Source organism: Monodon monoceros, unplaced genomic scaffold (assembly GCF_005190385.1).
Source record: "Monodon monoceros isolate NGI ecotype Baffin Bay Population unplaced genomic scaffold, NGI_Narwhal_1 Super_Scaffold_13, whole genome shotgun sequence".
Taxonomy (NCBI): domain Eukaryota; kingdom Metazoa; phylum Chordata; class Mammalia; order Artiodactyla; family Monodontidae; genus Monodon; species Monodon monoceros.
The window spans coordinates 73,208,063-73,231,791 of record NW_021703769.1 but is presented as its reverse complement, the minus strand read 5'-3'; the positions used below and the strand labels follow the sequence as shown (position 1 = coordinate 73,231,791).

The window sequence follows — 23,729 nt, the reverse complement described above, 5'->3', positions numbered from 1 at the left end:
CCTAATCAGTAGGACCTTTTGGAGTCTAAAGTCCAAATGAGTGCCCCGTGTGTGACCGTCAGGTGCGGTGATGGTTTGGGATCTGCAGAGCTGCTGTTCAGCCAGCACGTCCTGGCGTGGCCTTCCAGCTCGCATCTGTTCTGACCGGTCATTGCGTGTCTTTAGCTGTTATATATCTTGATCGTCTCCCCTGGGCTAGAAGAGACATGTTAGGTTCTGCAAACCTCTTGGACCCTAATAAAAGCTGCTATTTATAGAACATTTTCGTGCTACCTGACACCTTCACCTGCACCGTTTTTTGGTGAGCGCGCATAAGCATTTTTTTCTTTGCACAGGACCCATACTGCCTTTGACCTTGGAGAATTCAGGGCTCTGAATACAGAGGTCCCCAAAATACTGGAGAAGGGGAAACTGACCAGATGCTGTACTCTACTTATTCCATTCCTGGCTGCCAGCTGCACTTAAAGAAAACTCCAAGAAGTGACCAAGCGCCACGCTGTGACCCTGTTCTCTCCAGGGTTTCCTGTTTCCTGTGTGCCGTTTTGCTCCCCCCTGAGCCCCCTTAATGATGGTGACTTTGGTTATTTAAAGGAAGAGGATTGCCAGCTTCAGAGCGTTCAGAATCAATATTGCAGTAAATAAGAAACATAATGAAAGAAAAACACACTCCAGGCTGCAGACAAATTTTATCGCTTAAATTCACATGTTATTATTAGAATCAGCTCCAAGTACCGGACTTTCAACTGCCTTTTGATGGGGTGAGATAGGGGAACGCTCTTAATTTGGGGGAGCAATCTGGAGGCATCCCTAGAGGCATTGCGGTGTTTTCCTGTTGGTTTGGGCTCCTTGTATTTATGTTTTTTTAAAGATGAAATTTAAATGGAAGAAGCAGTGGAGAGGAATTTCTTAACAAAGGAGTTGAAAGCAGAGATGGCTTTCCTTTTCAAAGCCCCTCTCCTGAATGCACAACTCTGTGTGATATATTTAGTTTAACACCTCGGTATTTTGCACCTCACATCTTTTTTCTTGCTTCTTTTTGTCTTTCGCTTTCTTTTCTCCTTGCTTTGATCTCACTATGGAATCGCCTTTAAAATGCTTTCATACACAGCAAAAACATCCCTTTTTAATCTCTCCCATTCTTCCCAAAATTTCTGGCTCTCGCCTCACCTCTTTTTCACTCCTGTAGTCAGAAAATGCATTATTTAAGTCCCCAAAGCTGAGCGATGCCCAGAGAATGAAACATACAGTATAGACGCCTTCTGGGTTATTTCGTCTTGGGTTTTTACACACTCGCCAGGTCCATGCAATGGAGCGGTGGGCGTGGCAGCGGAGGGGAGGGGCGTGGCTCTTACGTCACTGCTGTCCCTTCAGAGTTTAGTGGGGTTGTTTGGAGGAGTTTGAAGTTCAGCCGGTTCTCCTTGTTACCCCCTCCCTTGGAGCCTCTCAATCAGCCAGGGGGGGCTTCTTCTCTGGAGAGGGCCAACCACTGTCAGTGGATGGCTGGCTGGAAAAGTGTGCCCAGAGCAGAAGCATGGGGGCTTCAGAGTTACAGAGAGAGCCAGTTCCTGGCCAAGCCTGAGTCAGGCCTCGACTTCCCACGTTCGAGGCTGAGTTCTGCACGAGCAGATGAACGACTTCAGTTTTCACGGCCTCGCATCCGCAGGAATCAGGCAGAATGACGAGGAGGGCAGGCGTGCCGCTTATGAACTGTGTGACTTTCAGCCGAGTGCTTACCCTCTCTGGGCCTCAGTTTCTTTCTCCATAAAATGGGGATCATAATACCCCTTACCTCACAGAGTGCTGATGAGGGTAGAAAGAGTTGCCAGAGGTAAAGCAGTTGCAACAGAATACCCTTAATTAGAATTCAGTAAATGTGAAAGCAAAACTCGAGGAATGTTACGGGTTTGCAAGAGAGATCATTCTCGAGTTAAATACGAGAGGGGAACTCATCTGAGTAGTATTTTGGAGCATTTCATGATGAGCTGACATTTTTAGTCAGCTTTGGCTAGCAATTAGGGGATATCAGTATTTTATTATAGATACAGACAAACATAGTATTTGAAATGTTCGAAAAGTAGTGATTGTCAGCCAAAAAGCAATTTTGCATTCAAGAAGCCCGCCTCACAGGGTGTACTCACCTAGAAGCTAAGGAAGCTCATGGTTGGGGCCCCTCACTTGTGTGGAGGCGGCAGTGGGTAGGGAGCCTAACAGTGGTTCACAGGCCTGTGGGTTTTTGTAAAATTTACAAAAGGGATTTTTTTTGTTTTTGTTTTCTTAAAGGGGATCCTTCAGATTATATAAACTTCAGGTCCTTCAAAGTCCAGATTCGTTTCTGGGACTTAACTAACTCCATCTGACAGATAGAAACCCACATATTGCATGAGGTTTCTCCCCCTTCCCTTTTTAAATTAAAAAAACATTAATTAAAAAAATGCATTATTGATCTTTGGCCACTTTTATGCCTTTAGTTTTGGTTAGTTATTTCAGGCATAAAGGTATTCTCAGGCATGCCTGAAAATCCAGGTGTCCTAAATCTATTTTTTGTTTTCTTTCAGTGGCATCATGGCTGATTCACATATTAAAAAAAAAAAAGAAATCTCAAAAAAAAGGCACTGCAGAAATGTAGGGCATCATGCCTAACGGCTGTGCTGAATCTGTGTTAAGGACCATGTTTTTCCCTCTGCTGACTTAAAGTCCCCAAGTATGGTGAGCTGGAAGTTTCCATCAGGGATGGGGAGAAAGGCTGGTGTCAGGGGGACACTGGGGGTGTGAACACAGACCCATGGGTTGGATCCTCCCCTCTGAGAGGCTAGAACCCCCTTTAATGAGTCTGGAGGGGCTTTGCAAATAAGCTTCCAGTGAACCAAATTATCGGAATGGGGATCAGAAAAGCTAATGGGCAGCAGAACAAGAATGAGACCTTCAGTAAGGCCTAGGGATTTAAATTCACACTCAAAAAAAATACTTCAGCCCCCGCCCCTTCAAAATCGACCAGGGCTTACAGATACAAAAGGCCACATCTTGTATGATTCTATTTGTATGAATTATCCAGAAGAGGCCAAGATGGAGAGCAGCTTAGTGGTCGCCAGGGGCTGCGGGGAGGGCAGGACATGGAGAGTGACTGTTTAATGGGTGTGAAGTTTCCTTTGGGGGTGATGAGAAGTTCTGAAACTAGATAGCAGTGAAAGTTGTACCACATTGTGAATGCACTTTAACGCCATTGTACACTTGAAGATGGTCAAAAAGGTTAACTTTATGTGTATCTAACCACGGTAAAAACAATGAAAGAAAAATCAGGCAGTGCTTTTGAGAAGTTCTGGGTTTGTGGGAGAATCATCTGGAGCGCTGGTCAACCCCACCGAAGCCCACTAAATTAGAACTGCCTAGGGCAGCCCGGGAACCTGCGTCACCTGCCAGGTGATTTCCTAGGTAGAGCGGAATCTCACATTCTGAGGAACACTGGCTTTGAGGCAGGCGGGGTTTTTTTTTTGTTTTTAATTGGAACATGCCATATGTGCTGTTTTCTCATCCCAGCTGTCACAACCCATGCATTCCCAGCGAGCAGCATGCCCACACCTCAGCAGCTGCGGGCAGGGAGAAGTGTTGGCTCTAAGTGGCTGTGATGGTGATGGTGGCACGGATGGCAGCAGAAGCAGTGTTGGTAGAATTGTACCACTTGTCATTGTAATAGATTGTGGGAGTGAGAGCAGAAGCCAGGAACATCAGGGGTCCTTGTCAAGGGACTAATGGTGAGGTTGCTGTATTGGGGCAACCTCAAGGGCTTGAGGTCATCTCCAAGGGGTTCCATCTTACAGACAAGGCGGAACAAGAAGGCCCAGGCAGTGGGAAAAGCAGAGACAGGCGGTGGCCAACACTGGGATTCTGGAACGTCTGCTCAGTTCGGATGAGACCTATTCTGTGCACAGGGGTTAATTCATCACAGGTGGGGTTGGGTAGGGGGTCAGCTCTAAGAGCTACTCCAAGTGCGTTCACCAGAGCAGCAGTGGCAGCCTCATGGAGCTCGTTGGAAATGCAAGTTCTTGGGCCACACCCCAGACCTACCGGTGATTTTCACGCAGGTTAAAGTTTGAGAAACACCATCTAAACTTAGACTGATTCTCTTGAGTCTCCATACCTCGAGGAGAATTACAACGTTCAGTGAGTCTCATCAGTAAGACTTGATAACTCGCGAGTTAAGAGGTACAGATGGGGCCCAGCCCCGGACGGTGTGGCCACTTCCAAGCCCACGTCTGTGTGGTACCCAGGTTCATGCACTAGTTTTGGGAGCAGGTGGAGATGCCTTCTATGTCCGCACTTTTTTCTGAGCAGGGTTTAGAGACAAGAGACTAGGCTGATGTTTTATTCTCTAATATCACTGCAATTGTGGGATCTGGATATAATTCTGTAATAATGTTTTTTGCTTTAGTTCTCACTGTTTGTCACTTTCTTGCTGTCAACGTCTACTCCTTAAGCCTGGATGACAGGCGGTCCTTTTATTGTTAAGGAGCAGATATATCTCCCGTCTGGTCCCCTCCGATCCCGGGCAGTGGTTGCCTTTCCCCCTCTTGACCCTCAAGTGCTACTTACCAAAACCTTAAGAAACACAAGCATTCCCAAACGGCTCTAGACCAATTTAGTATTGGATTTCACAACATTGGTAGGTAAACATTTATTTTTGCAGAAGTGAGTTTTTATTTTCTTCTCTGAGTCTGCCGGTGAGAAAAATCGTATGTAAAATGTTTTTCTTAACTGTCATTATAATGTCCAGGAATGGTTTCATCTGTTAAGGATGATAAAGGATCTTAGGTGATGGGTGTGACATTTCTTACTGCTGTCAGGTTGAGAATTTGTTTCCTTCCGTGGTGAGCCTGGAGGCCTTGTTTTCATTCAGTTAACTCCTGGGCTTTCTCACTTTAAAGCAACTTTGAAATCTCAACACCCCAATGCCCTCAGGCTGTCACAACTCTGTTCCACCAGGACCAGCCTTTCTGGAAATCTCTCCTGAGCTGTCCTACTCATCCACTTCTCCCTAAGCTAACCTTGTCCCCGAAGGGCCCAGCTGCGTCCAGAAGGGAATTCTTTTTTCTCACTGTTCCCATCAGGAAGCTACTGTTTGTCTAGATCAGCGGCCTGTTCTCAGCTCTCATTTTCTCTAACTCATTTGATTTCCCTGACATTGGATGTTGAATAACTCTTTGAGAACAGGGATTGTGTCATTTTCAACCACGTAGGCGCTCTATAAATATTTATGAAATGAATGCACAGATTCTTCTTCTGGAAACTCTACGCTTGATAGGATTCTGCCCCTGTGATGCTGTTTCTAGCCCGTCTTGTCCTCTAGCTCTGCTTCCGGCCTCCTGAATGCACACATTTCCCAAAGTGGGGTTCTAAGTCTTCTTCTGGAACCCTCACTCCCTCCTGTGCCATCGTCTCTCCCCACCATGTCCCTGACACTCTGTGCCCTGTCTTCTCACTCTGGACCATTATCCTGGTTCAGCACTCAGCCCCCAAAGGTCTGCTAGCCGCTCAACCTGTCCCCAGGTGAACCCACCAACTTCTGCTTCTCTTCTTTTCCTCTTTTCTGATTAATGGCATTTTCCCGGTCTCCCAGACACTAGTGACTCTGTCACCTCAGCAGATCCAGTTCCACGCCTGTGTTTTGCTGTGTGCTTGTGTATTCTGGAGTAGTGAGAGCACACGTCCAAACCTGCTGATTGACTCAGATACGACCTTCTCCTTGGACACCCCCAGCCAAAATCATTTCTCCCTTTGTGACCCTCCTCCCGACCCTCCATCACACTTTCCCTCTACGACCATTTTTCTTTGGCCCTTAGCTCCTCAATATTGGAATTTTTTGAACATGTCTCATCTCCTTGCCCAGATTGTAAGCATCTCAAGGGAGTGCTTGTGTCCGAATTGATTTTAAATCCAAGCCGGAGCACAACTCAATACATTATTGGGTCCAGAATCACATACAGGGATTGGGAAATGAAGCCTTCTCAGTATCTCTTGTTCTCCAGCCCTGCTAGTCGGATGCTGACATCTCCCTTCGTGTTCCCATGAAAGACCCCAGGGCGTCACTTCAATTGTGTCTGGAACAATGTGTCACTGAATCTTGAAAGATGGAGGCTGGTGACTACGGCTATAAAATGATGGTGCCTGGAGTTTAAAATGATATTGACTAGCTAGAAGGATGTGCTCTTGTTCATGGGGTATTATAAAATGGATCCATGTGAATAATATTAATAGACCAATTAGTATTAGAAATAAGATTTTGAATGCATGTCAAGGGCTTTATATATAAATCTTATTTATTCATAGCAACCATAGGCTAGTACCAAATGATGAGGCATTATCCTTTTATCCCTTTAAACTTTTCAAAGCACTTTAATATTCATATCCCACTAGCCTGGAGATGTTGAAGGGCAGTGGTAGCAAACCTCACTCTTTTTTGCCAAACTTGTAAATGCCTGTTTATCTCTCTCCTCTAAAGGCTCAGTCACAACCGCTGAACAAATGTGGAGAGCACTTGATACTTAGACATGGTGACCGGCATGGCTGGGAGCTGACATCCAGTTACAGGGCAGAGCACCTCAGGGTCCCAGGTCGCCTGGCAGCTGAAGGTCAACCATGCCTGCAGGTCCCTGTCGTGGCACCTGGCACTCAGCGCCCAGAATGTTCTCCCTGAACTTACAGAGATTCTTGAGATTCCTGCCATCCCAGGCCAACCCTAGAGGGTGAGCAGGATAGCAGGATTCCCACCGTATTATTCTGTGGGTCCATTGCCCAGTCCATTGCCTTCCATGGTGTGTCCCTCATCCCCTGCCCACCCACCCAGCACTCGAGGGGAGTAAATGAAAAACCAAGCAAGCATGGCCCGTCCAGCCTTCTTGCTAGCATTTTTGTTCCAAGAAACTTAATGAACAGACGGGAAAATGCAGCCAACATTCAGTCAGGAGATGGTCTCTAAAAGCTGAAAATTCTTTCGGTCACCCCAGTCCCAGGTACCTGGCTGAGTGAAGAATTCAACGGTCCCCACAGCCTGGCTTCTGCACCAGGCCCCTCACCGGCTCTGGGATGATGGCAAAGATGATAGCAAACCCGGCAAAAAGACAAACAATAGATAACTTACTGAGGGTGTAATGCTACCTGCCAAACATTCAAACTCAGTGGTTCTCAAAGTGTGGTTCCCCATACCCAGAGCATGGGTGCCCCAACCTAGACCTTCTGAAAATGAACTCTGTGGGCGAGGGACCCAGCAATCCATTTCAGCCCCTCCCGTTGACGCTGTTGGTGGCCTCCAGTTTGAGAACCAGAGTTCTGGTTTACAGGCCTGTTTTTCCATCTTGGACATGGCTTCCTCAGGCTCCCTGGGCTGCTTTGCCCTAAACTTATATTGCGGGAAAGAGGGAAGTTAATTACTAATATCAGCTACTCCGTGTTGAGCATTTACACTGTGTTAGGGATAATTCTGAGCATTCTTGAACTTATTAACATCTGTAATCCTCACCACAACCCTGTGGTGTCCATACGATTGCTGTCAGCCCTCAGTATCCCTGGATGTGAAGCCTGCAGGTACAGACGATCAACTGTAAGGGACTTGAGCATCTGTGGATTCGGTATCCCTGGGGGTCCCGGAACCTGCAAATACTGAGGGATGACTGTATTATCATCCCCCTTCGGTAGATGAGGGAACTGAGGCACACATTGGCTAAATTGCTCAGGGTCACTCAGGTAGCACAGGGTTTTGAACCCAAGGCAGTCTGAGTCCAGTCTGAACACCCAAGCACCTTGTGCCTCCTTAGAGTTTCTGCCCCTTCTCCACCCAGGCTCTAGTTTTTTCTCCTTTCCAAACTAATTCCTCCCTGTATTAGTTTGCTAGGGCTGCTATAGCAAAGTACCACAGACTGGGTGACTTAAACAACAAAATTTATTTTCTCACTTTTCTGGAGGCTGGAAGTCCAAGATCGAGGTGTTGGCAGGGTTGGTTTTTCCTGAGGCCTCTGTTCTTGGTTTGCAGTCGGCCACCATCTCCCTGTGTCCTTGTATGGTCCTTGTCTGTGTGCGTGCCCCTGGGGGCTGTGCGTGTGTTCAGATCTCTTCTTCTTAAGGACAGTGCTCAGATTGGATTAAGACCTACCCTAAGGACCTCATTTTAATCATCTCTTTAAAGGCCCTATATCCAAATATGGTCACATTCTGAGTTACTGGGTATTAGGGCTTTAACAGATGAATTTGGGGGGGGTTACACAATTCAGCCCATAGCACTCCTGTTCCCCCACCACCCATGCCTTTGGCTGACAGGAACTACATCACGTCTCTGTACCCCTGGGGACTCTTTCACTCCCATCCATCTAAACTCCCCATTTTCTGTACTTGTTCCTGGGTCACAGGGCTGCATCATTCCCAGGGACAACAGCCATGTCCTAGAGAGGGCAGCCTCTACATGTGCTGCAAATCTATGGCTTTAATTTGTCAAACGTTGCTGTGTATAACTAGGAAGTGAGGGGTCTGCACAATGTCTGTAAATACAGCCTCGTGGGTTTTTCTAGAGCAAGGTCAGAGGTGACGATGTCTCCAAAAGTATCGTCTGTGGACCACTCACATCTGAGTCAGCTGGGCTGCTTCTGGACCCCTGAGGCTCTCCAAGGGCACATCCTTGGAGTGTGAATATCTCAGAATCCCGTCTCTGTCAGCCTTTCCCTGTCCATCCTTTGACACCTGCTGATTTCCCCCCATTTTTACTGAGATATAATCGACATACAGCACTGCCTGAGTTTAGGGAGTGCAGCATAATGATTGACTGACATATACTGTGAAGTGATTACCATAATCGGTTTAGTTAATATCCTCATCTCATATAGATATAAAAAAATTAAAAGTAATGTTTTCTTCCTTGTGATGAGACAGTGATTCTCAAGTACACAAAGGTATCCCTTTACGTCTGTGGAATTAGACACATGTGACCCATGTTTCAGCTCTTCTGTTCCTAGGTTGTGACCTTGGGACAGGTTAGTCTCCCTAAGACTGTTCTTAATTTGCAGTGTGGAATTCATCTAGTTACTTAACGGGATTAATCTAGCAACCACCTAGGGTGGCTGTAAGGATTAAATTAGATCATAAAGATCACGCACTTTGTACCACCTGCTGGTGGCAGGAGGGAGTGTTCAAGCCCTGATGGCCTTCCTTTCACCATCACGGTAGCGTTTCTACTGCTGAGCAAGGATTTCTTTCACATCCTGTGACCAAAGCACAAACCCTGTTAATGTTGCATCTAGGGCGTGACTCTGGGTCTGGACCTCCCAGAACACATTCTGTGAGAACCAGCGTATGTGCAGATGGAAAAACCCATATAAAGTTGATAAACAAGACCCAGGGGACAGTGGGGGGCACAGGAATGCTGGCCAAGGAAGGAGGGAGGGTCAGAAAGAAATCCCAAAGGACATCAGTCAGAGATGTCTCCTGAATCACTGGGACCAAGTTGACTTTTCTACTAAAATGACTAACATGCAAAATTTTCTGCAATCTCTGGACTAACTGAAGATCTGTCGGCCTCACAGTGGGTTGGATGCACATTTGACACGTTTACGGACCTTCCTGTGTTTTGTCATTTGTAGAGGAGCTGAAGGCCCCTTTGGAGGAGTATGTCCACAAACGCTACCCTGGGCTGGTGAAGGTGGTGAGAAATCGAAAAAGAGAGGGCCTGATCCGAGCTCGCATCGAGGGTTGGAAGGTGGCCACCGGCCAGGTCACCGGCTTCTTTGATGCCCACGTGGAGTTCACCGCTGGCTGGTAGGTCACAAGCTGAAGCCTAGAAGTGCTCGGGATTTGCAGCATGGTCAGCAGGGCTGGAGTCTGGGAGGTGGGGCGCTGGCAAGAATGGAGAATCTTTTGCTACTTTGCTCGTTTCCATTTCTGGGGAGGATGGTTGACTGCTGAAAAAAAGAGATTCGGTTATAATTTTACCTACTCAGGCAAAGCTTCCTAGAATTTATGGGATCGTGACTTCCCCGGCAGTCCAGTGGTTAAGACTCCGTGCTTCCAATGCAAGGGGTGAGGGCATGATCCCTGGTTGGGGAACTAAGATCCCGCATGTCGTGTGGCCAAAAAAAAAAATAATAATAATAAATTCTGGGATCATCTTTAACAGCATTTGGAGGAAGGGAAGGGTTTCTCTCTGCCGATGTGGCCCCTCATATGTTTCTCCAGGTGAAAAGAATATGAGAGAAATCGATGGGTATACAGGGAGTAGATTTTGGATGTACGAGAGTGAAGCGTCAAAAATGCCCAAATCAGGGCTTCCCTGGTGGCGCAGTGGTTGAGAGTCTGCCTGCTGGTGCAGGGGACATGGGTTCGTGCCCCAGTCCGGGAAGATCCCACATGCCGCGGAGCGGCTGGGCCCGTGAGCCATGGCCGCTGAGCCTGCGCGTCCGGAGCCTGTGCTCCGCAACGGGAGAGGCCACAACAGTGAGAGGCCCGCGTACCGCAAAAAAAAAAAAAAAGCCCAAATCAGTCAATAAGCATGTTAAAATTAGGTTAGAGCTTTACAGTTATATGATTATTTCTAACTAACCAATGATAAATCAAGTCAGAGGTTAAACCCCTATGCCAGGATTGCTTAATTAGTAAGAAGCAGAGTCTTTGATTTCATTAATAATGTTTATTTACACTCAATGATACCATCTTGAATAAGTTCACGGTACCATATTTGAAGAGCCAATATCCCATCACTAATTACGCCTTAAAATGTCTATTCTTCATTTGAAACAAACTGTAGAATCCTTTTAATGGCCAGAGAAAAGGATGGTCATGCACATGACCACACAAAGGGTTGGAACGTGGGGTCACCGTTAACACTGGTCCTTTCACTTGCACACGGGCATCTGTTGCCATCTCAGACCCCAGTTTTCTTCCTTGCTTTTTCTGCCACCATCAGACCCTGATACACACAGCTGTAGGTGTGCATCCCTGACCTCCTCTGAGCCTCACCACTGTTTATCTCTCATAATCATTCTCAAAGTGTGGTCCCCAGACCAGCAGCATCAGCATCACCTGGGAACTTGTTAGAAATGCAGATTCTTGGGCTCCACCCAGACCTATGACATTAGAAGCTCTGGGGATGGGGCCCAGTAAGCTGCTTTAACCAGCAACCCCCTCACCAGGGGACTCTGCTGCTCACTCAAGTTTGGGAACCCTTGAGCTAGAAGCCTTCTGAACAGAAGCCCTTGAATGTTCCGTTGGAGCCTCAGCCTTGCCCTGTCTCACCTTTTCCTCCATATCATTCCCTCCTCATTTCTTTCCTGTCAAAACGGGTGGTACCACCCATGTCCCCATCACTTGATTCTTCTCTCCCCATCATGTTACTCATCCAAGCCACCTCCAGCTTTAGCTGGTTTTTCCTCTGTTTCTCATGTCTACCTTTTCCTCTCCGTTTTGACCTCCACGTTCCCGGCTCAGACCTTCAATATCTTTCACTTAAACTAACTGACAAATATTTGCTGGATGATGAGACCATGTCCCAAAGACCGCTCTAGGCTGTGATTTAGGTGACTGCCTGATCGGGTTTGCCCAGTGCTGAGGGATTTCCCAAAATGCAAGACTTTCAGTAGTAAAATCAGAACGGTCTTGGGCAAAGAGGACAGTTGGTCACTCAGCTGGGGTTCAGAATCTGGTGAGATTTGGTATCCACCCTCCAGGAGCCTATAGTCTAATTTTGACTGATGTCTGTGATCCAGTTTTAGCCCTTCAGACTCATTTTCCAGACCTCCAACAGAGGGGTGTGTGTCCTCATGGCAGATAGACAGTGTGTCGCAACTCTCACTAGGTCACACTGCAGTAACGATCTCCGTCCTGTCCACGTGGCAGATGCGCTGCGGGTTGTCTGTCTGTGGCTCTGCTCCATACGGCCTCTGCGTCCCAGGACCCAAGGAGAACCCCTGCCTAGGATGTACCATTTTTGTAGCTCAGGGAAAAGGCTAACAGTTTCTGCTCAGGTGTGACATGGTCACACCTTCTGTTGGCCAAAGTAGGTCACATGTCCAAGCTAAACATTAATTGGGGTTGAGGGAGAGCGTGCCCCTCAGCAGGGAAACACCGCAGGCCTCGGGGTCATCGGCAGGATGTCCCGAGGCAGGGGAGCAAATCGCTGGGAACAGCTGTACGCTCTGTCACAGACTGGGAGACTGAACTCCTCAGCTTCAGAAGCATGATTTGAACCAAGGTCTTCTGCCCGACACTCAGTAACTTCCCCCACACAGTGACGGCCGAGCTGAATGCTTCTACCTGCAGGGCACCAGACCAGCCTAGGGGAAGGGTGGCCCATCCCAGGAGGCTGCGGAGCTTAGGGGTTGGGCCTGAAGCCAGACCATCTGGGTTAGAAACCTGGTTCTACTTCCAGCTGGCTGTGTGGGCTGGGGCATAACCTCCGTGGGCCTCAGTTTCCTCATGTGTAAAATGGTGAGTGTAGTATTTGCCTCATATGATTGTTGCGAGATTTATATTAGTCAGCTTATACGGAAGGTTGGGAAGGGTGCCTGGCAAGTAGTAAGTGCTTGAGAAACATCTGCTATCACGAGCTTATAAGGGAGAAAAACGTGCGTTCAAAGATCAGCAAAGACAGCGTGTTATCAGGGTGACTTGAATATGATGGAGAAGATGCTCTAAGAGTTGAGAGGATGGAGAGAGTCTTCTACTGGGGGAAATAAAGGCAGGCTTCCTGGAAGAGGTGGCACTTGATTAGAGAAGTTTGTGTGGGTGGCTAGATTTCCTGCCTGGGCACAAGGGCATTCCTGGAGGAGAACAACAAGAGTGAGGACTTGGAGGGGGCGGAGCTCTGAAGCACGCCTAGAAACCAGGGAAATTCAGTCCCATTGGGTTATCAGTCTCTAAAGTGTGTGCAAAAGTATCAGAGGCAGTAAATGGCCCAGGGTATATTTTATTGCTCATTTTAAATAGAAACACGAGATGTGCCAACAGGTAATTCAGTAGATGCAAATGAAAAGAGATGGAATGGAGGCCGAGCGTTCTCATTATTCTTCGAAATAATGCAGAGGAATGGGATTTTCATTTGATTCCTTTCCAAAGCCTGCGCCCTGTTCTAAGCAGGGAGATTAATGCCCTGGTTTATGAGAGCCATCTTTTCGTTCTCAAATATGGGAAATGATCCCTTCCTACATCTACGTCAGAGACGCACTCTGGCAGGGGTGCCTGACCATCTGCTTTCTCCTAAGCTGGCAGGGCTATACCTTAAACCCGGAGCCAGGTCCCTGCCTGTCGCCTGCTGTAGCCCTGAGCGGGCGGGCTAGCTGAGAGGCAGGATCCTGCCTGCCCTTGCATTCAGTTAGTTCCTGCCTGCCATCCCTAACCCATCCAATTAGATCCCTTTTAAGAAATCAATTAAATAATCAATTAAAACAACTGAAATAGGCACACGCACAAAGAAGCTAGTGAAAGGCTTATTGAAACCAGGCCATCAAGGGCAGAAGTGACCTATTTGGGGAAAAGGCAGTTCAGCTCCAGCAGAAAAAAAAAAACCAGAGGCATTGGCCAGTGCCTGAGGGGAAACTGAAAACACTGTACAAAACTGTGGGGAGATGCAAACCTTATCAGGAGGGCCTTGATAGGACGGCTCACACTTTTTTATTCTTCCTCGTATCTGCCTAAGCTTTGGCTTAGACACTGTTGGTATAAAAGACAGGCCATACTTTCTGGGGCAGAAGCCCTCGTGTTCTGAGTCCCTGCTTCAGGCCTCTCATGCCAACGCAGGCAGCACTCTGGGAACCCCGCAGGGGTGAGGGCATGAGCTGCACGGCACAGGGCTCCTTTAAAGCCACCTGATCCAGGGCTTCCCTGGTGGCGCAGTGGTTGAGAGTCCGCCTGCTGATGCAGGGGACACGGGTTCGTGCCCCGGTCCGGGAGGATCCCACATGCCGCGGAGCGGCGTGGCCGCTGAGCCTGCGTGTCCAGAGCCTGTGCTCCGCAACGGGAGAGGCCACAACGGTGAGGGGCCCGCATACCACAAAAAAAAAAAAAAAAAAAAAGCCCCCTGATACAGCTGGAGCTGCCACTTGGGAGCCCAGTTTCCCTCTGAGTTCCAGCCTGCCCAGCCTTTAGCTACGACACTTCTATTCATTGTCTGTGGTCTTGGGGTCTGGGCCGGTGGAGGTGTGGGTGAGCCTCAGGTGAAAGATTTTATTTCTGCTTCTCTGTGTTTCAGGGCTGAGCCAGTTCTCTCGCGGATACAGGAGAACCGGAAGCGGGTGATCCTCCCGTCCATCGACAACATCAAACAGGACACCTTCGAGGTGCAGCGGTATGAGAACTCGGCCCACGGGTACAGCTGGGAGCTGTGGTGCATGTACATCAGCCCCCCGAAAGACTGGTGGGACGCCGGAGACCCTTCCCTTCCCATCAGGTCTGTGCCAAGCACGCGCTCCAGTGGCTTTTTTGTCCCCAGATCCCAGGGGAGAGAGGACCCCACCCACCCAGGGAGAGGGGGGAGGGAGGGAGGCTGGAAGGGACCACTTGAGGATGGAGCTGCAGTGTGGAAATAGCTGCTTTAGGAATTTGGGGTGTCTTTCCACTGAAGTTTTCTTGCTGAGAGAGGACGCTGTATTTTGCTTCTTTCGCTAAAAATTCTCCAGTGCAGCTTATCAAACAGCAGTCCTGAAGGATGGAAATTGATAGGACGGCTCACACTTTTTTTTTATTCTTCCTCGTATCTGTTGAACTGTGTTCAGGTGCTTTTAAGTGTTGAAGTTTGAAAGGTATGAATTCCTGGGACTTTTTCATACTTGGATGCTTCACGATCGCCGTGACGCAGGAGCACGTAGAAAAGGACAGTATTTCTATGGTAGCTGGGGTAACCCAGGGCCTTTGGGCAGCTCTGTACGATTTTTGCCCCAGGCCCCACCCAGCATCCCCTGGAGGCAAGGAGATAGATCCCTCGTGTTGTACCAGTTGGGAAGCTCAAATATAAAGGATGGGGAATGAAGTAGGTGGATTTTGATGTCGTATTCGTTTCCTGTGGCCTCTGTGACAAATGACCACCAATTCAGGGGCTTAGAGCACAGAAATTTACTCTCTTACTTTCTAAAGGTACTGCAGTGATCTGAAGTGAGCCTTAGAGAGCTAAACGCGGGGTGTCTACAGGGCTGGGTCCTTCTGGAGGCTGGAGGGGAGAATCCATTTCCTTGCCTGTTCCAGCTTCGGGAGGCTGGTCTCATTCCTCCGCTCACGGCTACATCCCCTCCCTTTCTCCCCCTGCTTCCTTCATCACGTGGCTGCCTTCTTTCCTCGACGTTCCTGCCTCCCCTCACATAAGGGCCTTTGTGATGGCATTTGGGGTCCACATGAATAACCCACGATAGTCTCCCTCTTCTCAAGATCCTTTACTTAATCATATCTGTGAAGTCCTTTTTTCCAGATAAGGTAACATTTGCCGTTTCCAGAGGTTAGGATGTGGGTTTTGGCGGGGGGGGATAGGGAATATTGTTCAGCCGACAACAAACGCTTTGATTTTCAGCGAAGATGATACCCCAGTTACAGTTCAATACTTTCTGTGAGTCCTACGTGAGGATCAAAACTGGCTTAGTATCTTCGTGGTTCCGCGTTAGAAGAGGTGGAAGGGGCCGTCTTACTTTGCCCTCGTTTTAGGACAGTGTTTGTTGGTATAAAGGGGGCAGTTGTAGAACAGGAGTGAGGACTTTTTGCAAGTACCCATAAAGTTCTTTCTCAGTTTATAAATTTTTAATCAACCAGAGGAGGATTTTGAGATGGACAGACCCCCCCTGTTGCATATTCTCTTATTTTCTGGCACAAATTGAAAGCTGACAGATTGCATTAGGGTAGAGCCACTCACGGGCAAATTTATGCAACAAAGAAGGTAATCTTGGGCTAATAACTTGCTCAGCTGGAGATGTCTCGTGGCTCAGTTCCCAGCCCGGCCTAGATGTTCAGTATCTTCGTGTACTGCTGCAGGGCTGTGCTCTCAGATTTCTGCAAATAATAATGTAGACTCATCACCAAGGTGTTATCTGAGAACCAAAGCATAACCTTCAGAGATATTTAAAATGTAATGGTTGAGATTACACCCATGAGGATGGCTACTGTATAAAAACAAGCAAAATAACAGGTGTTGGCAAGAATGTGGAGAAATTGGAATCCTTGAGCATTGCTGGTGGGAATATAAAGTGGTACAGCTGCTATGGAAAACAGTATGACAGTTCCTAAAAGATTAAAAATAGAATTACCATATGGTCCAGCGATTCTGCCTATGGGTATATACCCCAAAGAGTTGAAAGCAGGGTCTCAAAGAAATGTTTGTTTGTACACCCGTATTCATAGCAGCATTATTCACCATAGCCAAAAGGTGGAGGTAACCCAAATGTCCATCAACAGATGAATGGAGAAACAAAATGTGACATGTACATACAATGAAATATTATTCAGCCTTAAGAAAAAGAAAGAAATTTTGACTCATGCTACAACATGGATGAGCCTTGGGGACATTACACTAAGTGAAATAAGGCAGTCACCAAAGACAGATACTACATGATTCCACTCATATGAAGTGGCTAGAATAGCCAAATTCACAGAGACAGGGAGTAGAATGGTGGTTTCCAGGGGCTGGGGAGAAGGGAGGAATGGGGAATTATTATTTAATGGTGTAGAGGTTCAGTTATGCAAGATGAAAAGAGTTCTGGAATTTGGTTGCACAGTCCTGCAAATGTACTTAACGCTACTGACGTGTACGTGTAAAAATGGTTAAGACAGTACATTTTATGTTATGTGTATTGTACCACGATTAACACAAAATTAATGGGGTGTGCTTAAAGACCCCGTGGCCTTCAGATCTTGAAGCGATGGCTTGACAGTGAGTTTCGTATTTTTGTCCAAGCACTGCTTCGTCCCTGACACACAGGGAAGCTGACCTCCAGCCATGATGGGTAAGGGAGTGAAAGTGTAACAGTGGTGTTAGTGACAGAGGAAAAGGAATGGATATAGTGCAGTGCTTTGGGATGCCCAGAACACAGAGCCATCCCCGAGTATGTGAGGCACTAGGCGAAAACCGAGCGTGAACTTTAGGTAACATTAGCAGAGGATTTAATACGTGTTTTAAAAAGACTGAAGAAAATGGAGTCGTGATCATGAGTCATTAATATCTCTGATGTACACAACAGAATCAGATGATCTCTTTTTAATGTAGCATAACTTATGCAATTCTTAATTTGTTAATAGTTGATGGAGATATTTAATTGTAGGAAGGACTTTTTATGGCCCTTCTGATGTTATTAAGCAGATACAATACTCTTTCTTTTTTTTTTAATTAACCATTTTATTTTGTTTATTTATTTTTGGCTGCGTTGGGTCTTCACTGCTGCGCATGGGCTTTCTCTAGTTGTGGTGAGTGGGGCTACTCTTCGTTGCGGTGCGCGGGCTTCTCTTCTTGCGGAGCACAGGCTCTAGGCACGCGGGCTTCAGTAGTTGTGGCTCGTGGGCTCAGTAGTTGTGGCTCGTGGGCTGTAGAGCACAGGCTCAGTAGTTGTGGAACACGGGCTTAGTTGCTCCACGGCACGTGGGATCTTCCCGGACCAGGGCTTGAACCCGTGTCCCCTGCATTGGCAGGCGGATTCTTAACCTCTGCGCCTCCAGGGAAGTCCCAACGATACTCTTTCTTAAATGTCAGGATGTGATGGTTCCCCCTCCTCCTTGTGATCTCAGTATTTTAAAAGTAATGATTATTCTGGTAAAGGGTAGGATGAAGAGAACTCTTTCACCATCCAAATGACATTAGACTGGATGGATCTTTAGATACTGAGTCTTCCCAGTAGGCCATACGATATAGGAGATGTTGCATTAAGGGAATGTACATCCTTTCTGTTTTACTTCTTTTTCTCTTTCTTCCTTTGTAACACTTTTTTCTTCCTGTTTGGTAAACAGCTATTTCCCAAGGTTTTTCCTCTGCTCTTCTTTGTCTACACCAGAGGTTCAGGCATTGAGAGTAGACAGGTGCCATTAAAGAGGGGAGAGCCAAGTGTGAGGGGTGGCAGTGGGGACTGAAGAACACATGCCCCGCCCAAGGAGCCAGCTGCTGCCAGCCCCCCGTGATGGTGACGAGGGCACAGAAGGCCGGCGTTGTCAAGTCCTCAGACTTTTAAGAAAAGACACAAATTCAGATCATTTTGTGAAATCTCCTGACTTCTAAATAATGGCAATAAATCCCTCTTCTTCAGAACTATGAGGGCCAAACATGTTTCTAGAGTGGATTTGACCAGCCGGACCCCCAGAATTTGGTCTGTGCTCTACACTTGCTCCATGAAGACCTCGGTCATTCCCAAGGACAGCCTTAGTCCGTGGTTCTCATGCTGGGAGCTGTGGCACCTGCGGTCTGTGGCATTATGGTGGGGCTGAGGGGTTTGGGGAAAGTGTCACTCAAAGCCATGGAAGAAACACGGCTGGACTTCCTGGAGCTTGAGTTAAGCCATCAGAGATCCCCTGCCGCCTCTGTTGTGTGTCCCGGTCCTCTGCTGCTGAGACTCTTAAGTCAAAGACTCTGGGAAGCGCTGACCCCGCTCTCACCTCTGTGCAGAGAAGGCTCTCAGATCTATGTCTTAAGCCCCGATTTTTCTCCAAAGTGACATCATCTCTAATGTCACGTCAACAACCTGTCATTAGACCAGCGGAGTTTAAACTTTTTTGAGTCAAGGACCTCTTCGATAATCTAATGAAAGCCATAGATCACCTCACTCCTGAGCATGTATGAGTGAACAGAACTTCACAGGTAATTTCATGAATTTTATAGATGCCTGGAAGCCAGCCTGCTTACGACTCACAGGGCTTATATTAGGAGCCACTGCAAGGGAATTCCCTGACAGTCCAGTGGTTAGGACCCCGCACTCTCACTGCTGAGGGCCCAGTGTGAATCCTTGGTTGGGGAGCTAAGATCCCATGAGCCGTGTGGCCAAACCACTGCTAGACATTCGATCTGGTTCTCCCAGTGGAAGAGCCTTTCTTTACCATTCTTTATCAGCTACTAGTCTATATGCTTTATGCAGCCAGGCCTGTGGTTTTTTCTACTGTAACCCCAGTGACTAATGAGTACTTAGCACTTAGTAGGGATGCGGAAAACATTTAGTGAACAAACGAATGGATGAGTGGAGTGACATCCGAGGCTCAGAAGAGAAGTCAGGGTTCGTGCACGATTCGGAAGAGGATGAGATTGCCTCACCCGTTATGCATTCCTATGCCTCCCTCCCCGCAGCCCCTGACAGCTCCCAGTCTTTCTGTCTCTATGGATTTGCCTATTCTGGACAATTCACATAAGTGGAATCATACAGTATGTGGCTTTTTGGGTCATCCATGTTGCGGCAGGTGTCAGTACTTCATTCCTTTTTCTAGTGAGTTTTTATAGTGAGCACCTTAACGTGGTCACAGATCAGCATCCTTTCTGGCTTCCGTATCTGGTTTCCAAGACTCACACACCTTTGTCCTGCATGGGAGGGGAGAGGTGACTTCTCACACACAGGGCCCCCATCTGCTCCACTGGCCACTTTTCACTTGCTTAGCATGAGTCAGGCACCAGTGAGTATGTTTCTCCACTGCCAGGAGTGCTGACCACCAGGCTTGGGGTGAGATGGTAGGATGCCCACCCTCTCCCCTTGGGCAAGGGGATTCAGGGTACACCTCGCTCCAGGGAATCTCTCCCTGACACACTCCTCTCCCAAACTCCAGGCAGCTAGCTGCTTTTTGGTTATCTGCTTTGAACTTTTTGCATGATCTCTTTGAGTATAGCATCTATTGCCTGAACATCCTCAGCCCAGATGTGGACATGAAAGGTCTCATTTTAACACAGTGCATACAGCTGAGGGCATGAAGCAAGGAGAGAGGGAGGGTCTGAAGACACAGAAAGGAGGGAAGGTGCTGATTGGGAAAGAAGGACCCTGAAGAGGCAGTAGGGGATGGGGTCAAGAACGTGAATTGTAGTCTGGTCTTGAAGAGCAGGAAGAGAGAGCTCATGCTGTGTGACCCACATTATGAATTCAGAGACAACATCACTGCTGAGAGAGAGAGAGAGAAATTTTGGATCGGGGGCTACAGAAAAAATGATAAATAAAGGTCTGGCATAATTGCCAAGAGGGATGGGAATGGGTGAGCTGACCTAGAACCCAAAAACTAATCGCTGGCTATCTTGGGGGCCCAGAAATATAAAATCAATAGATTGTCCATGAAGATTTCTTGACAAAAAACTACTATGAATTCCGTCACGCTTCGATACCAACTTAAATTGTATTATTCCTAGTATTATGTCCATATATGTGAAAAATAGTAGCAAAGGTAAGAAAGAGGGATATACTATCTTTAGCCTGAAGGCACCATGACGTCACGGGAACCTGCCTTAGCTCAGCAGCCTTCAGAGCTCTGTAGCTCACAAGTTGGGAACCGCTGATCTTCACAGTTCTTTCCAGCTGTAATATCCCGTGACTTTTACCAGGGGAGGGAAGGGTCTATGGAGTCGTCAGAGATGGAAAGGTTTACAGCATGTTGCTTTCAGGGCACTGGCTGAAGCTGAGTCAGGCATCCTCTGTGACGTGCCAGCGGTGCCTGCCTGCTCTGTGTTAGGTGACCCTGTAATTAGCGACATTACTCATTAATAACTAATTCAAGCTGACGATTAACAATTAGCAATCCTTAATCCAACGTATAATTTGATAATAAATTATAAGGTACAGGAGCCATTAGAGCCTGTTAGACTCTGGGAGTTGAAAGGGCTGTCGTGGATATGTATAGTTGCTGGAATCTCAAATTCTGTGCACAAATGTATATAAAAGAAGAAGGTTATTTTTTTTCCTCCCCAGAGGAAGATGACTGGCTTGCTGAGAGGAAATCTTTAAGTGAAGAATCAGATTGTCTTAGACTTGGAAATAGAGCTGTCGTCCCTGTGCGTCAGCAGATATATTTTAGGAACCAACTGTGTGCTCGGCCTTGCGGTGGGAACTTCTGGGGGGACAGTATTGGTAAATTACGTGATCTTCTTGGGGGAGTTACTGGACTAGTTGGAGACACAGGGCTCAACTGTGCATAATCACACTTTAGTGCAGGTAAGTGTGGATTTGTAGGAGGAGGGAAGCTTTGTGAGTGGAGTGGATAGGAAAGCTTATAAAAATCATAACTAGCACTGGAATTTTCTACGTGCCCGGCACTTTTCTCTTGCTTTACGCAGTACAGATCCATGTATACCTCATACTAGCCCTACGAGATAAGTATTGCGGTCATCCCCATTTCACAGGCGTGGCTACTGAGGCGCAGGGCCAGCACTTTACCCAAGGTCACACTCCCAGTAAGAGCTGAAGCTGGGATTCGGAGCTAGTGGGTCCAGAGTCTGTGCCCTTCCCCCCTGTGCTGTCCCTCCTGAAAAAGCGGTGACTTGTGGGCCTTGCAAGCTGCAGGGGATTTTCACTGGCAGAGTATGTGGGAGATGACACAATTAGAGGTACAGTAGGGAAAATGAGTGTGTTTGGCGTTGCCAAGACCACCCTCAGGTTTGATGATCCACTAGAAGGACTCATACAACTCAGAAGAGCTGTTATGCTCGTGTTTATCGTTTATCACAGTGAAAGGATACAGATTAGAACCAGCAAAGAAAAAAGAGGCATGGGACTGAGTCCAGGAGAAGCCGAGCGTGAGCTTCTGGTTGCCCTCTCCCTGTGGAGTTGCACGGACAGAGCTTCAGTCTCCCAGAAATGATTTATAACAACGTGATGAAGTGTTGCCAACCAGGGAAGCTCGCCGGAGCCTTAGTGTTCCTGGTTTTTACTGGGGGTCAGTCCCGTAGGCGTGGAGCAAACATGTGACCAACCTTGGCTCCTTGGTCTCCAGCTCCTCCCCACCTCCCCCTGCAGAGGTTAAGCCAATACAGCATGGCCCAGGGCCTCATGGACACTCTTACCGGGCAGGATATTCCAAGGGTTTAGTGGTTATCTTCCAGGAGCCTGGCAAGGGTGAGTTCTTTCTTTGGGATGTGCAGGGTTTGGGCAACTCAAGTCCATTGAGTTACCCGTCTACTGACGGCACAATGAGGATGGGGTGTTTAGCATCTCGTGAGGAGATGAAGGCAGAGAATGTGCATTAAAAAGTGGAGGGGAAAAAGAGTAGAGGAAAGATGGAAGACTAAGTAGATTGAAACAGGAGGTCCACTTTGTGGAGAGCTCTAGAAGCCAAAAGGAGGAACCCGGACTCAATCCACTGTTCCGCTGAGCTGGAATGAAAATGAATAAAAAGCTAATTGGGAGAGAGAAAAAAGTAGAATAATGGTTGCCTAGGGCTAAGGGAGGATTGGGAGAGAGGAATGATTGTTAATGAGTACAGGGTTTTGGGGGGGCATGATGAAAATGTTCTAAAATTGATTTGGGTGATGATTGCACAGCTCTGTGAACATACTAGAATCTATTGAATTGTAGACTTTAAATGGATGAATTGTATGGAATGTGAATTCTACCTTAGGAGCTGGTGGCCATCAGTAGATGGCAGGTGGCCAATCTTGCAACAAGATGAAGACACTCGGGTATTAATCCTTGGCTCAGAGCCTTGTGTGGACCTCCCTCTTCGGGGACGTGGCAGGACAGCACAGAGAACACACCAGGAGATCAAACTGGGGTCCAGTCCCAGAGCCAGCAGAATTTGTCATGGTAGAATCGCAAGCAGGGATTCGGAAACCAAGGAGCATCCTGGGCAGAAGTTGAATGTCTCACAGAGACAGACCCACCGATTCTGTTGACCAGCCTGGGCTGTGTATATGGTGCTGGCCAAGTGTAGCACATTGTGGGTAGAGGACAGGGTTAGAGACCACAGTGGTTAGGACTTCCCTTTGGGTCTAGGAAAGGAGAGTCAGAAAAGGAATCTAGCTCAGGGGCCAAGGGAAGCCTGTCACAATTCAGGAAGAGAAAAATCATAAGAGAAAAGCTAGCCATCCTCCACCATCTTTTCCTGCCCTCAGTGTCTACCAGTAACAGGAATGACCTGTTCCATTGTGCCACCAACAGGGTCTGTGTCATTAGGTGGGTCACTCACCATATGTGTAAATGAGCTTTTAATTTTCTTATCCATAAAACCTACCCAGCATTTAAAGGTATATTGTTCCAGTAGTGGAAAATTTCCATAACAAAGCTTTTGGTCCCTCAGTTGAAAAGCTCTAATTGTAAACTCTCTGAGTTTATGGCGTGAGGTGTTGTAGATAATTAAATGTTTCGGTTAATAGAGTTCTACAGAAGCAAGTCACGGGGGAAATTAACAGTTAAAAACCTCTACAAAACTCTACATGCTTCCTTCTGGGAACAATCCTGGAGGAGCCCGGTTGATGGAAGGTGTTGGTTCTGTCAGTACTGGTCAACCGTGGGGTTTCACGCTCCTCCAGAAGAAGCATCGTTATAAAATGGGATCAGGAATAGGGGGTGGCTTTGCGGTGCTCCGTCTGTTCCCTCCTTGGCTTGACGAGCATTGATTGATGCCTGTTGTGTATAAACCTCTGTTCTAAGCAGAATGGGAGATACTCTCCTTCTGCCACAGTCCTTGTCAAATTTATCCACGTCGACATATTTTTGAGACCCCAGTGAGAACTCAGTGGATGACAATGACTGCTGAAGAAGCAACGAGTAGGGGTTGCCCTTCTGTAAGACTGTCTAATGGAAGACATATCATTTCTTTAAAACATTGATCATGTAGTCAGACAATTA

The 23,729-nt window shown here is 47.4% G+C and overlaps 1 protein-coding gene across 1 annotated transcript in view; it reads left to right on the top strand.

The window, feature by feature from the left end:
- Nucleotides 1-23,729, top strand: part of GALNT17 (polypeptide N-acetylgalactosaminyltransferase 17) — a 447,113-nt gene that overhangs the window by 240,857 nt on the left and 182,527 nt on the right. The window contains exons 4-5 of the mRNA XM_029221112.1: nt 9,618-9,792; nt 14,216-14,413. Coding sequence (XP_029076945.1) covers nt 9,618-9,792; nt 14,216-14,413 — 373 coding nt within the window. The remainder of the gene's footprint in view (nt 1-9,617; nt 9,793-14,215; nt 14,414-23,729) is intronic.